This window comes from Pteropus alecto, unplaced genomic scaffold (assembly GCF_000325575.1).
Source record: "Pteropus alecto unplaced genomic scaffold, ASM32557v1 scaffold103, whole genome shotgun sequence".
NCBI classification, from domain to species: Eukaryota; Metazoa; Chordata; class Mammalia; order Chiroptera; family Pteropodidae; genus Pteropus; species Pteropus alecto.
Genome location: NW_006436288.1, coordinates 2528637 through 2546884, shown reverse-complemented (window position 1 = coordinate 2546884; position 18248 = coordinate 2528637). Strand labels below are relative to the sequence as shown.

Genomic DNA, 18248 nt, shown 5'->3' with positions numbered 1-18248 from the left:
ATATCCATGTTATTTTTCAGCTCTAACTACAAATCCCTGGCTGATGAATAGCATCTGTTCTCCGATAATAGTGCCATGCTGGATATTTCCTCCTTTGCCCCATCACCTCCCCTCTCCACCCTTCTGCATCTGATTTGCTGTTGGAGGTGAACTTTACTGACCACATCTAATGGGCTCCTTTGTCTTCTGACTCCTAGTTGGGTTTATCTAATGTCAGCATAAACAGGAGAGTAGAGAATGGGAGAACAACGTTTGGAGTGTATTATCCTGACCCATGCTCCTTCCTAATTACCCAGGGTATCACTGTGGGTTGGCTATGTCTCTCTACTGAAAGCCACAGCCATCTCAGAGGGCCCTTTTATAGTCAGAGCAGATCTTTGGCGGTTCCTTCAGGTATAGGGTAGGTGATGTTGTAGCCCCAACACTGTTGCTGTCCCTAATTACTGAAGTACCTTTGTAGGGTCTCTGTAACTCTTCACAAGCCTTTGTAAATAGTTCCTTTGTTAAACTTCCTCAATTACTCTGAATATGGTTATGTCTGCTACCAGGATTTTGATGGGGACAATGATTTACCTCTTTCATATATGCTGTTTATTTAATAAGTGTTTTCTAGTTTCACATTAGAAGGAAGAGAAATGATAGAATTTAGGAAGAGAAGAATAGAATCCTAGAATTTGAATGGGATTTAAATGATATCTATTCTTGTTTACCACTAAACGCGAAAATCCTACATGAAATAGATCTGCTTCATTCTGTTCACTACAACTTCTCAAATATTTACTGGCAATTATCATTTTTCTCTTTCAGGTTAAATATTATCAGTTCCTTCAACAGTTCCTCATGTAACATGGTTTCTAGATACTTCTCTATCCTGGTCATTGGATATGTTCTTTCGAGTGCATTCTGTTTTGTCAGTGCTATTGCTTCATGTTTAAAGAAACATTTGCAAAGTAAAGCAAATGTGGACCAGAGTCTCATCCAGCCAAAGAACCCAGACCTCCCTGACTGAAAGGCACACCAAGATGAACAAATGCAGACCGAAGGCTGTCAAATGGAGCCACTGACTGGAAAATAAATGTGTGGGTAGAGGCAGGAGTTCTTGCTGGAGGAGAAGCACACATTACCACCACACTCCTTGCATGTCATAGCTCCACTTTTGAATTTATATCTTACTTTGTCTTTTGTACTTTTTTTTTTTTTTTTACCAAGGAGGGAGCATAAGTGGAATTCTAGTCAGGCCAAAGACAAAATGAGAAATAGGAGCATTTTAAATTCCCATGCTCTGGAATTCCTCAGTCTCCTTACCCGCAACCAATCCAGATGTGTTCTGTAAGCACCTAGTTTTCTGGCCAGTAGGTAACTAGGCTATTTGTGCAAAATAGTTAGTGCAGAGCCAGCAGCAGAATAAATTTTGTTGAGTGCTGAGTCTCTAATTCCCATGTTTAGACTCCGAAAACCTCCAAGTTATAGAATTTATTGCTACCATGAACCTTAGATTATTGAATTCAGGCAAACTGAAAGTTTCAAAGGGTGAAAATTTTCCTCAGAATTACAGAGCAATTTACTGGTATAGCCAGGATTAAAACCCAAATGTCTTTCCTCTCTATCATCCTGCCTCTCCTTTCAGTTAATTTACTCCATTCTCTTGCCACAGATTACAAAAGCGAAATGAAGAAATTACTACTGCTAGAACTCTAGGCATCCAAGTCAGACAGAGGCAGCACTTGAATTGCACAATTGTCTTGAAAGTATTGGGGAAAGATATAGCTAGGTATGTGGACATTAAATTTGACACAACTTCAGGGGTGAAGCAAACCATTTTATTTTGAGGGATCAACTACCTATCCTTTGCATCTGAGTCTACACTTTAGAGTATGCTATAAATCTTTTCAATCAATTGAATCGAGCCACTAAAAAGAAGCTTCACACTATCAGAGTCCTGAGCTTAAATCTCCAGTCTTCCACCAACTTTGAGCTATACAATTTAAAGTTACATAGGACTTTAGAGCTAACCTGGTTCAATAAAATTCATACCCAGAAAGTGCGTGATTTACAAAGTTACAAAGAAGAGTTAGGACATGACTCTTAATCTTATGCTCTTTTGCATGCACTGTGCTTATTTCCTGAATGACTGTGCCTTCTTTGTTTAATTTTTTTTAGAACAGACATCATTTGCATATAACATTTAACATAACTTCATAAGGTTTGAGGTAAATATTACCTTTATTAAATGAGAAGGGGAGGGGAGTGACATAAATGATTATCTTAAAAGCCTGTTACTAATCATAAAGAATGTCCAGCAAAAAGAGATTCCAAGGACTTAACAAATAAACAAAATTTAAAGAAATACTGATAACTTCTAACTAACTGATAGGAAAAGGTGGTAAAGTTTGAAATGCCCTAACAAATGTCGATTTTCACCCACTATTCTGAGCTAAACTATACTGCGTGACAGAGTCTGACACTAAGATAACTCTTAGTAGTAATTTAAAGGAAATGACTGTAAGCCAAAGAAACCACTTCCGAACAAGACTAAAATCAAGACTCTGGCAGATCAATAGAGCAAAAGTGAACAAAGTTACAGCAGGTGCTGTTGAGGGTGGCAGAACCTCTGATGTCTCAGATGATTCCAAACTGGGCGAGCTCATGCAATTCCAGGTGGCTGAAGGCCTCCCAGGGGCAAATCACTGTGATATCTGCAAGAGAGAGAAGAACTTAAAAGCCATCCTCACCCCCAAGAGAGCCTCTTCAGCTCAGACAGAGTCTTCCGGGCAGAGACACTGCACTCCTCTCTCTTAATCATTGTCCAGGTGACTGGAAAGTTATCTAGAATGGCCCCGAAGCTCAGAAAGGATCAGAACAGTTGCTTCATTAATCCTCTGTAGGGCTTTGATGTCCCCAGAACAGCCCCTCCAGGCATCTTTGTTGGTTTTATTCTGCATCCTCTTTAGGGAGGTGACTGAAGGCTTTTGCATGGGGATGCTCAGTGGGGGTACATCTCACTGATCACACAGGACCTCCCCAAGGCACAACCACCCAGGAGGAAATAGAAGTAGAATTCTAGTCAGGCCAAGGGTTAAAATGAGAAATAAGAGTGCTTTAAATTCCTGTGGCCTGGGGTCTCCTTACCCCCTCCCAATCCCTATGGGCTCTTGGGCTTCTCTGACTCTCTCTTCAGTTCCTCCACATTTTTTAATGCCTACATCCAATCACAAATTGAGAAGTGACCTCAAGGTGTTCTCTAATCCAGTCCCTTGCCTTAGGCAATAATATACTATTGTCCCTGAGATATAGAGAAGCTGGCTGATACCCAGAAAGTTTAAACACCTAGCAAAAAATCACAATGTTGCAGAGATGAGACTAGGACCAGGTCAAAGACCTCAGATTTTCTCCCAGTGTAAACCTCTTTCCATTACTCCAAATATGTTGGCAGAGTTAAGCTATCTCCCAGAGTCCAAAGTGAATTTGCTGGTCCTAAATGCACCTGGCCAAAATATAGAAGCAGTTTGATTCAGAAAAATGGCGTGTGAGTTTTATAAAATGGCTAGAAATTTTATTTGAGTCCCAGAAGTGACATTAGACTGCAAAAAGCAAGTACACTGAGAAATACCTGGTAAGGACACTGATTACTATGAGTGCTACCATTTATCAAAAGTGCAATGAATGAGTTAAAAACTTACGTCCACACAAAAACCTGCAAGAGGAAGTTTGTAGCAGCTTTATCCATAATTACTAAAACTGGGAACCAACTAGGATGTCCTTCAATAAGATAAATAAATTGTGATACAACCATACAGTGAAATATTATTCAGTGATAAAGATAAATGAGCTATCAAGCAATGTAAAAACATGAAGGAAACTTAAATGTTTAAGTTTAAATGAATAAATATTCCTAAGTGAGAGAAGCCAATCTAGAAAAGCTGTAAAACTGTACGATTCTAACTATGTGACAATTTGGAAAAGGCCAAACTATAGAGACAGTAAGAATATTAGTGGTTGTGTTGGGAGTTTGTGGGGGAGAAGGGGATGAACAGATGCACAGGGGATTTTGAGGATAGCAAAACTATTCCATATGAACCTGTAATGGTGGATACATGACATGGTGCATTTGTTAAAACTCATAGAACTAGAGAACGACACAAAGAATAAATCTTAATATAGGCTATAAACTTTAGTTAATAACAATGTATCAATACTGATTCATCAGTTATAATGGACCACACTATTGCAAGATACTAACAATAAGGGAAACTATACAGGGGTAGGAACGTGGCAGAGGGGCTATATAGGAACTCTGTACTTTCTGCTTAATTTTTCTGTAACCCTAAAACTGCTCTGCAAAATAAAGCCTGTTAAGTTTTTAAAGGAATAGACATTCATTTTCCAATGAATAAAAAAATTCTAGGCAATTTAAAAATATTCTATTGAATACTTTCAGTGTGTAGGGCCCTGTTCGAGGTGACAGAGTAGGTGTAAAAAAGGAAGCTGGTAAGGGAGGGGTCAGCCTGGTAGAGTGGAAGGGTTCTCCAGGCCCCTCCCTTGTTTCCAATACCTCACTCGTGGCCTCAGGTTGCCACTTAATTTTTCTACGTCTCAGATTTCTCTTCCGAAAAATAAAGAAGTTGGTCTAGACTAACTCTGAGACTCTTTCTACCACGAAAGTCAACAATTCACCATTATATTCCCTCAAGAGCTGTTGAACAAAATAAGAAGACTCATTAAACTTTAGGCCTGGCCTGATTTCTTTTGTTTGCATCTGGGCACACACGTAACCTTAGGAGGTCAAATTAAAATCCCACATTTCTAGGTCTTCAAAGGATCTGCAGCCTTAAATTTTTCTGGTAACTTTCAACTGTTCCTTGAGGCCCGAAGCAGATAAAAAGATGAAACGCCAAGTGTAAAGTCCTCCCTTAAGTCTTTAGGTGGCTGACCTGTTCCTAGCCCCTCCATGCCTGGAATGTCATCTCCAAACCTACGAGAAAAAAATAAAAGAGAAATTAGCTGAGATCAGAACAAATGGGTCCTAGAATGACTCACAGGGAGAGTTTCCTAACTCAAGGGGGAAGAAGAAGAAGGTTTCATCTTTTGTATTTGAGAAACTGCTTTTGTTTGCACTGAATTAAGGCAAAGAAAATGCCTCTTGGGCAGGTTTTAGATAGTGTGTCCCAGGACAGAGATATTCCTCCTGCAAAAATATAACCTAAGATAACTGAGAGCCAGAAAGAATTATCAGTGAGGCAATTTAGTCAAGATCCACTTTTTAAAATAGAAATTGGAATGAGAAAGCAATGTGAAGGCATTAAAATGATTAATTCATACATTTGTTTAGTTACCCAAAGGCATTTATTAAGCATCTACTATGTACCAAGCACTGTGTTAGGTGCAGGGAGTTAAGGAAAAAACAAACAAATTTTCTTTGAGGTAGCTCAGTCTCAGGGAACAGATGAAAATAAATAATTGTAATATAAAATAATACAAGTTATGATAGCCTTATGTGCAAAATGCAAACATTTGTCTAAGAGAGTTAGTAATAGCTTCAAAAAGAAATTAACATATGAGTGTATGTTGAAAAATAAATAAGACTTTGTCCAGAAGTGAAAGAGAAAAAAAAGAAAACTTAAGACATAAGATATGAAGCCATAAAAGTAAACTGAGTTCTGGAAATGTCCAGTGGTTCTGTATTCCAGATTAAAGCACAGGGTGTATTGGTGAAAGGACATGGTCAAGAAGAGTCTGGAAGGTCAAGTCAAAGGTTACTGTGAAAAGCTTCATTTGCCATATTATATTTGGCCATAGACCTGGGAGCTAAGAGAGAAAGTATTCCAGGGCTAAAATCATGTTTCCGCAAAGATTGTCATAGAGAGGAAAATGGAAAATGTGGTGCAAATTTTTTAAGTCTATTTAATGTTGCGAGCATTAAATCTCAAAATCAAAGCAGTCGTGGTAGGAAAAAAAAAACAATTGAAAGTCTTTTTCATTTTGATCTTACCCTTTCACACCTTTCTTAGGAGGCTTGCTCTTGAATTGGCGAGTCTGCCGCTGCTTGAACTTGGGGGGCCCTTTGCGCGGAGTGGTGGGACCCTGGTTGGAAGCTGGAGGAACCAAAGTAGTAGTGTCACTCATTCTGATAGTCCAGGGGTGGCTGATGGTTCTCCTTTGGGCACCTTAGACTGTGAGAGAAAAAAAGAGGACTCTTCAAAGTATGAGGACCACTGATTATTAGACCTTTGCAGTAAACTAGGAAAGAAAAGTACCTTGATAAAGAACCTAAGTATGTTGTGTTGACATAATAGGGAAGAATTTATCTTTTAAAGGGTTTTTTTTTTTAAATATGGTATAAATCGATGGAGGCATTCAATATAGTGGAATACAAACTGACAACTGATAGATTTCAAAAAATCTAGATATGTATGTTGTTCCAATAAATCTGCCACTAGCTTTCTATGCAAATTTATTAAAATGGTTTGCTTCCCCTCTGAGATCAGTTCCACCATCTGTAAAGGTAGAAAAAGGGACTAAATGATGTCTACAGGCTTTACAGCATGATATGTTGTTTAAGCTTTACATATTTTTCCATCCAGCTGCAAAATAACCTGACTAAATGTTTATTGACCCAGTTTTTATGGCCTTTGTTCTTTATAGTCTTTGTTTTATTTAATTCTCACATGATCCAGAGGCTTCTCTCCCAGTTTGAGGGGTGACAGTGTAGTCATCTGGACAGAGAAAGCACTGAACCAGGTATACCAATACCCGTGAAAGTATTTAATACATTCCAATACACACACACACGCACGCACACACACACACACACACACACACACACAAATAGGGAAGTCGATGCAGGGTGATTAAGTAGTAAGTTTGTGATTTAACTCCATATGCAGACATGAGGTTCTTCAACTACACATTTCTCAGAAATCTTTGACATTTTCTCCCATCTAAACCATGAATCTACCCAATACGGTTTTCACAGACTTTCATTTTAGCTTTCATAGAAACATACATTGTCGTTCTTCAAGTACAAATAAAAGAAAATGATTAACAAAGGTAAGTTTAAAAAATAAATATGCTAAGCTAAAGTAGTTCTTTTTTTTTCTTTCTAGCACAAAGATTGATAATATTCATCCTGGGAAGAAAGATTCTGAAAAACTCCAAAGAACTTTTAAATAGCCTTAATCTCTCACCTTGAGCCATCCCCTTTCATAATCTACTGCCTGAGCGTTCTCACCCATTATAGATTTATGCTAACATCCTTAACTTCGATTCTCCTGGACAATCTTTGGCCTGCGCTAACCATCTTTCTTTCTGCTACACTGCACATCCTTATACAGATCTTAAAATGTATAACTTCATCAACTTTTTTTTATTGCTTTCAAAATTATGTTCAATTATTATCCTTGCCTCCAAGATTTTTTTTTCTTATTTTCATTTTCCCAATTACTATTTTCATCCTCTCTTACCAGTGTTCAACGTTATCAATAGAAATGCACTGACTAATTTGTGAGCCGGAACAAGGGATGGTGAAACCTGGCCAGGCTTCCAGATCACCTGCTCATGCTATAAATTTTGTCTTAATCTCCAACTAAAATAGACTCCATGAAGATGCTTTATCAGTTTTTGTTAATTTCTGTAGCCACAGAATTTCAACAGTGCCTGACATTTCATAGGTATGCCATATATATTTGTCAAAGGAGTAAATAAATTAAGAAATAGAAGTGATATCTTGAACATGAGATCCTGACCATGTGACCTCCTCCATCAAACCATAGATGATAGATGATCACCTTACAAAGCCCTCAGTGACATTAGGAAATACCTGCCAGCTCCTCTGCTCACTGAATCTAATTCTTGTCCAGTGGGACCTCTCCTGCCTGGTAAACAGGCAATGTCTGTGCCTCTCCCAAGTGCGGTTCAGACCATGTGAATCGCCAAGAGCACATCTCAGTCTCAGAGTATGCCACCAGTAAGTGACACATCTCAGTTCTGCCAAAGCGGCAGAGAAAAACTAGAGAATTTCTCTCAGATCAAGTTTTTTGGACTTCCCAATTTTTTCAAAATAATAGAGAACCATGAACTTTTCTTTCTCTCATCTGGAGAGTCCACTAGGGTTAGGACTGCTAGATTTAGCAAATAAAAATGCAGGACACCCAATTAAATTTGAATTTCAAGTAAATAATCATTTTTTTTTAAATATAACTATATCCCAAATATTTAATGGTACAAACTTTTACTAAAAAAAAATCATTGTGAAGGCCTAAGGTAACTCTAATTGGTCAAATTGCCCTTTGGGGCCAAAACAGTGCAGAGTATGTGCTTTAGAATCAAATAGACATAGTTTCAAATTCTTGCTCTACAAAACTGGCTATACGACCATGGACAAGTTGTATAACCTCTCTGGACCTCATTCCATCTATAAAATGAATCAAATAATACCTGTTTTTTAGAGTTACGGGGACAATTAGAAGAGATGATATAAATAAAATATTTGGTGAAAAGTGCTCAAAAAGAGTAACTATGTACTAGACCTTGTGTGAGTCAAGAAGCCATACAAACAAATCTGTGGTTGGAACACAAGTTCACCTGTACTCCCTCCACATCCCCTTTCTCCTGAGCCATCTGCTGCAGAGCCCTTGTCATGCACCTAAGAGGTGACTGTCATCAACACCTACTGGGTGATCCTCTGCATCTCTCAAGTGCCCCAACTAATAACTTATTCTTGGACTCAGAATTCTGTCTTAAAAGGAATTCTGCCTTCCTCAGATTGCTCTGACACCCCTAACATCAATTCCAAAGAACTTAAAACTTACATTTGACTTCCATCTCCCTCTGACACTTCCTTTTTTTCTCTTGCCAGTTTCTTTTGAATGTTTATAGAATTTTGAAGTTGAACCTCTAGGCTTGGACAGAGTCCATGTCTAATTCTAAGTGTGATGCATTATGTAAAAGAATTCTTCCCAGGAAGAGCTGCCTAACCATTGCCTGGTTTTTCCCTAGATCTTCATGGCCCTTGGGATTTATAGGATGGATAATAATTGTTATCATGTTTATTGTGTGTCTTGTGCACCATTCATTTTTTAGTACCTAGGACAGTCAACCAATCTCTAGAGTATTTCTGTAAGAGATTTACCTTCCAGTTCTCCCTATAAAACCTTCGGGAGAAGAACAAATACAACTCTCTCCTGTCTTGGACGTCAGTCCTTTCATCCACAGTTATCGCCAAAGGCTAAATTTATCCTGACTGTGCTTTCCTAGGTATTCCAAGGGCATCCTTGGAACTGAATAATTCTAAATCTAGTATCAGTCTTGATTTTAGCTACAAGAGGAAGTTCCACATTTTTACCTTCAAAAGTGTCAAGCAAGCCATTCCTTCGTGAGGCGTAATATTTTCCTGTCTGTTAAGCAATGTTAGCCTTCACCCTTTAGAAGTTTACAAACTGTTCTTCTGCATAAAAAAGTGGAGGCAACGATGTGATATTTCAAGGCACAGTTTTGTAGGGAAGCAGAGTTAGTGTCTCCTTAGACCCAGCAAAGCTCGGCTGTAAGAAGCTAGAGAAGATGATCCTCCATAATTTCCAGCTAAGGAAAAGCAGTGTCAGAAGGTTCTTGGGTCAGCCTTTCTGATGCTGCTATTATCACTCTACACTTCCAGTTCCCTCTTTCTCAGCAGAGATATGGGCAGATAGATAATTTTATTATTTATGGACAAAGAGAAGGGATGGGGAAGAAGTAGATGCAGAAAGACTGTTTCCTCCACTGATAGAGGTGGGCCCATGAATATCACCCAGTGTCCTGTTGAGGCAGACAGAATCAAGTAATTTGGAGAAGCAGAGAAGACCCAACCAAAGCCATGAGAAAAACATAAACAAAAATCCAGCAAGTACCTTGTTTCAGATTGGAACAAACACTTTCACATCCAGGGGAGCAGGCTAGGCCACCCACACTGCACTGCAGTCATTCCCACACTGGCTCTGGCTCTGGCTTTCTTTGTCCTTATCTTCTCATGTCAGCCTCTCAGCACCTGAGCCAAGTTTTCAAGCACATCCTGAGAGTAAAGACCTGTGTGTTCTGTGGCCATTTAGTGCCCCAGATCATTCCTTTCCCAGAAAACTGTTGTCTATGTAGCCATAAAAAAAGGAGGGCCCATTCAGGGTTTCTTCTAAATGAAGTTAGTAATCAAGGTTTGCAGTGACCTTGTACTAATCAAATTTCACTTATTAGCTTGTCGCATGGCATGATAAGGAAGTTTGGGTGTATTTCCCTGTTGTTTTCTTCTGTTTTCATTCCCAGCCCTGGTCCAGGCCCGCAGATTCTTCACCCATTTCTTTATTTTAGAGCCAGATCGATCCCACCCCGCCCAAAGCCCTTTGATTGTATCTTGCTTAAACTCACCAGAAGCTGAGAAGTGCAGAGCTGAATGTTGCTCTTATAAGCTGTCCAGTTGCCTTCTTCACAGTAGATGAATAAAGGATCATTGCATCCTGATTTATCCCTCAGTAACACCCTCATGCTACCTAATCCCACCGTCATCAGCTTAGAGCACCAACCTGGGTGCAAAGAAGTGGAAAGAATATGGGGTGAGCCTAGAATAGTCTTGGGAGTTCTCTAATCATTGGATATTCGTATGAAAACCGACTTAAACTCTCTCATGTCAATAATTAGATATTGATTTTACAAACACGTATAAGTGTTGATATCCAAGAGTGAATTTGCAGTTTGGGGTGCAATATTGTTTGTCCTTCTCTACCTTTAGCTCTTGTTACCTTCCATGCCTTCTCTTTCCACACACACACACACACACACACACACCCTCTCTCTTCACCTCCTCCCCTCTCTTCCTCTCTCTCTCTCTCTCACATAGACGCATACGCTCTCATACACACACGCACACACACACTCACCATGACATAATTTTTATGAGACTCTAGATAACTGGAAAAAAGAGCACAAACCACAGTGTCCCCTGATGCAGTGGGAACATTGAGAAGTATACAATCTCTCTCCCTAACTGGCATTGTATGTATTTCCTCAGAGAGATGGGATCGCAACTCAGGAATGATATAAAATTCAGTGATCCTTGACAGAGAAAGAGCCCAGCTGACAGCTGGGAACTCTTCACTGATGACATATATTTGAAAATTGATTACTGGATCTTCCAAACCCAGAGACTTTAGGTGTAGAGACCCAGGTGTAGAGACTAAGCTATAATCCAATTCAGTGGGACACCTTGCTTCAGTCTTCCAACTGCATTGAGTCGCTAGTATTAATTCATACTTCACTTTATACAGTTTTAGATAAACCTAGTCCATATGCCAGTATCATTAAGCTCTTTTGACAAATTTTTCATGGAAAAATTAAGTGATTTATTCAAGACTGCTAATCAAGTTAGTAGTAGAGCTAGAGAAAAGGCCCAAGCTTGGGAACACCTTGCATATTTAGCTTTCTTTCTACTATACTATGGCAAAACAGACATGGACCAAGAAGGATGTGTTGCTGGTCACTCTTATGCCTTGCCAGTGAATTTCAGGGTGCCTTCTCTAAATTGTTACTTGTTAGAAAACTGCACTCCCATAGATTATAGAAAAAGAAGGTCAATTTATCCTTCTTAAGCAGGGAAAGATTTTTAACCTGCAGCCCCAAGCAGATTACATGGCAGCTAAACAGCTTACGAGATTTTGAAAAAGCTTTCCCATGGTCTTTACCAAAATTAGAGTTATGAAGGCAGCAAACGCCTTGCAGAGCCAGCAGAGGGTTTGGTCTGGATAGGTCTTTTCATGTCCTTCTTTGTGTCTCCGTTACCAGTCACATCTTCCTACACACCAAGCATATGGATATTCAGATGCTTATCTGTCAAACCCTCACACATTCCCCATTGCTTTGAGAATGAAGGTGAAGGACTGCAATTCAAACAGCAGTCAAAAGAGTAATAATGTAAGAACGTTGCTACGCAAAGTGTAATGCATCTACACTATCTGGGCACTTGCTAGAAATGAAGAATATCAAACCCTTCACCAGACTTACTGCATTAGAATCTGCATTTTAACAAGGTACCAAGGTGATTTGTTTGCACATTCATGTTTGAGAAGTGTCATTCTAAACCATTGTGTAGGCTTGGTTTTACCACACCTTTGTTATGTGAGAAAATTGCCACCTCTTTGAGTCTTAGTTTCTCATATGTAAAATAAATGATTTAGCATGCCATGGTTCTCAATTTTTTGCCATCCAACATTCTTGAGGGAGATAAACCACATTTGTCAGCAAGAAAATATATAACTCAGTGATTCTCAATGTTGGGCGTTGGGGGATGCTTTGCCACAACTCTTGCCCCTTCAAGGGAGATCCAGGAGAGTGGAGAGTGAGGGGTAATGGATGCATGGAAAGGCCAAATATTTAGTTTGAAAAACTCTCCTGAAGTGAATGATAAAGGAAGTTTTTGAAACAGAAAAGAAATGATAAAAGAAGGAATTTTTAATATCTAGAAAGAAAGAACAACGAAAAGAGCAAAGTATGGGGTATAAGAGGAAGTATGAAAGATAGGAAACTCAACCAACCTCAGCAAGGCTTTGTGCAGAATGAAACATTGTTCAAGCCACTGTGAAGTTCTAAAGATCTAGACATCTTGTATCTTCAGGGAATACATCCATCATTCCCTGTTCCAAGTGGCTGCTTGTTCTGAAACTTCTTAGAGGATCCAAGTAGGCTGGATCCGAGTAGGCTGGTCAGCCGCCGTCAGTACACACTGCCTCTATTGGACAGAGCTCTTCTACCAGGTCATTTCGTGGGTCGTTGGCTAACGTAGTGTTGGCTGACTCTTGGTCAGTTGTCTATCTCCGATCTCATCAACCGGGTAATGGGTCACACACTGCTCTCTCTACACAAGGTGATCCATCACCAAGGAATTTCTCTAGTAGGACTTTAGGTGTGCTGGATACTCTAAGATTTTACAAACAAGAGAAATAAAACCAGCAGGAAACTTTCTGGGCCAAAACAAAAAAGAATAAATTGACAGATATAATGACATAAATGAATATTGAACACATTTTAATAAATGAAAGAATCCAGAATCAAAAGTCTCTATATTATTTGATTTCATTGATAACATCTGACAAAGGCAAAACTATAGGGAGAAGAGATTGAGGGGATTGAAGGGAAGAGTGACCATAAAGGGGAAATGCAAAAGATTTTTGAAAGATGGTGAAACTATTTAGTATCTTGATTATAGTAGTGGGTATACAACTCTATGCATTCATCAAAACTCACAGAACCATACATCACAGAGAGTGTTTTACTGCATGTAAATTGTAAAACTAAATGTCATAAAAATCTATGTTCCATAGCTCTATAATTCTTGATCTCTTCTGACAGATGGGAAAGTATTATTAATTATATACAGGAAAAGAGTCGAAGGGCAGGTACCAAGTAATTAGAAAGTGATTAAAATTTTAGCTGTCCCACAAGCTGCTTACACAAGTGCTAATCTCTAATCTTTCTTTAGTGTTTCTTAAAATACCTGTGAGTAGGAAGATATACAACAAAGCCACATTTTCTCCACAGTTGGAATCTCCTAGACTGAGCTTCCAACTCTCCCTAATACACAGTGGACTCCAGAGAGAAACCCACTAAAGTGAAAAAAAATTTTTAAGACTGACCCTATTTTCCCTTAATACCCTACCATGTTTATGGATTCTCTAGTACATTGTTAATCTTGAAAAAACTAACTTATTAATTAAAAATGTAATGTTATCTTTCAGAATATGGAGATGAGGTAACACTTCCCAGCTCATTTCATGAGGCCAGTTTTACCCTCATGAAATTTTTTGACACCAAAAACTGTAAAAAGAAAAAATACCAATTAAAATCGCTCATGAATTAGATGTAAAAATCCTTAACATTAGCAAATCAAATCCAGCAATATATAAAAATAATAATACACCATGACCAAGCATGACTTATTCCATATATGCAAGACATGCTTGATATTTAAAACTCAATCAACATAATGCACTATAACAATAGGCTAAAGAAGAAAAATTTTATGATCGTATAAATTGATGCAGAAAAAACATTTGATAAAATCTAGTACCTATTCATGATAAAAAAAAAAGAAAAAGAAAACTTTCAGCAAACTAGAAATAAAGGGGAATGCATATAGAGCATCAACAAAACACCTACATTTAGCATCATCATATCTAACTGTGAAAGACTGAATGCTTTCAATTCCAAAATCAGGAAAAAGTCAAGGATGTCTTCTCTCATCACTCTTATTCTACATGGTCCTGGAAATCTTAGCCAATACAGACATGAAAAAATAGAAAGCATATAGCTTAGAACTGGAATAAAAAACAATAAAGTTGTTTCTATTTAGAGATGGCATCATTGTCTACATAGAAAATCTTAAGGAAACTACATTTAAAAGCCTTCCTATTACTAATAAGTGAGTTCGGCAAGGTTGAAGGATACTAGATCAATACACAAAAATCAATTCCATTTATAATAACAATGAACAAGTGGAAACTGAATTTTAAAAAGTAGAGGAAGGAAAAACTGGATAGCCACCTGCAAAATAATGAGATTGTACCACTATCTTATATCAGACATAAGAATTAACTCAAAGTAGAAGTAAAAACTTGAATGTAAGACTGTAAGGAACTGTGAAACTCCTAGAAGAAAACATAGGCAGTAGTAAGCTCCTTGACATTAGTTTTGGCGATGATTCAATGATTTTTTATTTGACACCAAAACAAAAATAAACAATTGGGACTACATCAAATTAAAAAGCTTCTGCACAGCAAAGGAAACCATCAACAAAATGAAAAGGCAGCCTATGGAATGGGAAAAAATATTTGCAAATCATATATCTGATAATGAGTTAATATCCAAAATATGTAATGAAATCATACAATTCAACAGCAAAAAAAATAAAAATAAAAATCCAATTTAAAATGGGCAGAATATCTTAATAGACGTTTTTCTAAAGAAGACATATAGATGATCAACAAGTACATGATCAGAGGCTCCACATCACAAATCATCAGAGGAATGCAAATCAAACCCACAATGACACATCACTTTATACCTGTTAAAATGGCCATTATCAAAAAGACAAGCAGTAACTATTGCAAGGATGTGGAAAAAAGAGATCATTTGTGAGCTTTTGGTGGGAATGTAAATTGGTGCAGTCATTATGAAAAACAGTATGGCGAATCCTCAAAAAATTAAAAATAGAACTACCATATGACCCACAAGTGCACTTCTGGATACTCATTCGACGAAAATGAAAACACTAACAGAAACAGATGTATGTACGCACATATTCATGGCAACATTATTTACAATAACAAAGATATGAAAACAACCTAAGTGTCCATGACTGGATGAATGGATAAGGAAAACGTGAGTTTTATGAAAAACGTGAGTTTTACACCCACACACACACACACACACACACACACACACAATGGCATATTATTCAGCCATGAAAAATAAGGAAATCTTATTATTTGTGACAACATAGATGGAGTTTGAGGGCATTATGCTAAGTGAAATAAGTCAGATAGAGAAAATCAAATACCAACCACATAATCTCACTTATATGTGAAATATTAAAAAAAATTTTAAAAAAGCCCGTAGATACAGAGAACAAAGTGGAGGATTGGTGCTTGCCAGAGGTGGGGGATGGGAGGTGGGCCAAAAAGACAAAGGTTCTTAAAGAAAGAGCATTCTTACCAGCATGACAGGTATTTTCTTACATTTGTAGAAGCTTAGATATGGGTACAAGAACCTTAATACATAGTGCATCATTGTCAGCATGGGCTATAAGAGAAGGGTCTGCCATTTTAGTCTTCTTTGAAGAGTATCTTAATCTGTTTTCCCATCTGATAAATACATGTGAGCAATAAACTGCAGCAGAAGAAAAAGAGAAATGGTGATTTCAGGTAAATCTATGCCCTGAGTGTGATGTTGGAAAATATTTTCGGAGAATATGGCAGTTGTCCTCCTACTTACTGAAAGTCTTCAGTATATCAGGAAGAGACTCTAAATTAGCAATTCTTAATCCTTTTGAGATTGTGGGTCTCTTTGAGAATTTGACAAAAGTTATGAATGCTCTCTCCTCCCCCAATAAATGCACACACACTGCACACATACTGATATTACAGACATTTTTTAGGGGCTTCTAAACCTTCCAACATCTGTGCCAAAAGCAACGCATTAAGAAAAATTGTGAGGACACATTGGGCTTAACAGGAAAAAAAGGTCTTATTTGATTAGTGAGGTCTTTTCCCTTATAGCATGAGAAATGGCATGAAAGTAGCATATAGACTATGAATCTACCATTCTAATTTTTAAAATCTTTCTTGTTCCAAATAATTTATTATACCTATGTTATCTTTTGTCTGTCTCCCTTAGAACATAAGTTCCACAAGAAAGCAGAGGTTTTGTCTGGTGTTTACTGCTATCTCACTGGTGCCTAGTACAGTACCTGGAATCAAAAAGGTGCTTGACTAAGTAAGGTTACTGAAAGAAGTGTGTCTTCTCTTGAGAGTACTGAGCTATAAATTTTACTGTCTTCTGTGTAAATTAATATTTGCTTTAATTATAATACGGTCAGATACTTTCAAGGTCTATCTTCTACCTATATCATTTTGAAATTTATGACTAAATCTGTATTTGATTTTCTACTACTAAAATTGTATTTGATTAATATTTTTATTATTACTAAATACTAAATTGTATTTGATTAATATTTTTATTAATTTTAATTATACATTGTTTTCCTTTTTATATTTTCCTATATTAATCTGTTTCCTCCCACCAAACGACCACCATTTCCTTGATTATTTCAGCGCCATTGACTAAGGACAAAATATATCTGGTGGCGCCAATTTACAAAATGAAGTAAACGAAATGCAATACATTTAAATGACAACAAAATAAATGTTTGTTTCTCCAAATACACAAGCTTGATTAGTCAGTTCTAAAAATATTGAAACAATGTAAATACTGAATATTGAGATATTAGTATAAATAAGAATTGGTTAAAGGTGGTAGCTATGTATAGAGTAAATGTATAGAGTAAATGTGGCTCGGGTGCTTAAAAACTTTATTACCTCAAATGGTTTAAATTTGGCCTCTGTAACTTGTCCCATTTAAATTACTTCACAAACCATTTCCTCGAATACGGTACAAAGTCGATTTTAGTACTTGTTAAATTATCACAAATTTTGAGTTGGAAGACCATGAATTAATAAAGTGTGACTTTATTTTGTAATCTGCATTGCCAGATCTAATCAAAAGCGGGACTTTGGCTTTTTTAACTTAAAAGAAAAATTAATGAAAACTACAGCAAATAACATTTGGTTGTTTGTGCTATAATACAAAGCTACATCTTGAAATTATGACCAAAAAAAAACCCTCAAAAATCTATTTGAGGACAAATTTTAAAATTTAAGGCCAAATATATGCAGTTAACATTTATAATTTCTTAGCACCCTACTTTCACTGCCAGCCAACTTTCAACATATCTAGCTGATAAAGAAGCTGGCAGAGACCACATAAGAACAGAAGTTAGTGATACAAAGTCAAGCCTGCGGAAATTTGTTGTTACTGGTTTTAGAATAGCTGCCTCAGTAAGCTTATGCACTGAAATGACTTGATTTTTAGACATATCTGCACAATTATTCATAGCACTCATGGCTATAGGCTCTACGCCCTTGCATGAACATTCATCCATATCCATGTTCACATGAGTAGTCGTGCTTCCACATGTGCCATTAATTGACAGATATGCTGCCCAGAGTTAGCTGATCAAGAGATACGCAGTGCAGAACAGGATTTGAGACAGCTCAGGGTTTCCTCTTCTAGTAGGTTTAATTTTTTTTTTTTTTTTCTTGCTAACTTCCTTCCTGTTCTAACTGCCAGTACTCAGAAGTCAGAGTTAAGAGACAGAGGCACCCCGGACAGAGACGTGAACAACTGAATGTAAGTTGAAATACTGCAGGGTAGGTGGGTGGGTGGGGTGCTGCAGGTGGGCACAGAGAAGTGTAGGAAATCTCTAAACTAAGCTATAGCTCTCAATAGCATATTTTTTTAGAGGGGCGGTTTCTCTTTAAAACAAACTTTATGATAAGAAAGTACTAAAGAGGCTCCTGGAACAGTTCTGCATAGAAGGGGAAGTCAGCCCGGGGAATGGTAGCAATGACTCAGGGGAGTCAGCTCAGTGAGGGAGAGGAGGGCGTGTGCTGCAGCCCAGG

General features: G+C 37.7%; 2 protein-coding genes across 2 annotated transcripts in view; one reads left to right on the top strand and one right to left on the bottom strand.

Moving 5' to 3' along the window:
• Positions 1–2204: 2204 nt before the first annotated feature.
• PDE6H (phosphodiesterase 6H) overlaps positions 2205–18248 on the bottom strand; it is a 24241-nt gene continuing 8197 nt past the window's right edge. Inside the window, exons 2-4 of the mRNA XM_025047417.1 lie at positions 5990–6170; positions 4932–4972; positions 2205–2696 (exon numbers count right to left, since the gene is read on the bottom strand). Of these exons, the coding sequence (XP_024903185.1) occupies positions 2620–2696; positions 4932–4972; positions 5990–6123 (252 nt within the window). The 5' untranslated portion in view covers positions 6124–6170 and the 3' untranslated portion in view covers positions 2205–2619. The remainder of the gene's footprint in view (positions 2697–4931; positions 4973–5989; positions 6171–18248) is intronic.
• ARHGDIB (Rho GDP dissociation inhibitor beta) overlaps positions 17727–18248 on the top strand; it is a 16980-nt gene continuing 16458 nt past the window's right edge. The window contains exon 1 of the mRNA XM_006912651.3: positions 17727–17976. The gene's annotated coding sequence lies outside the window, so the exon portion shown is untranslated. The remainder of the gene's footprint in view (positions 17977–18248) is intronic.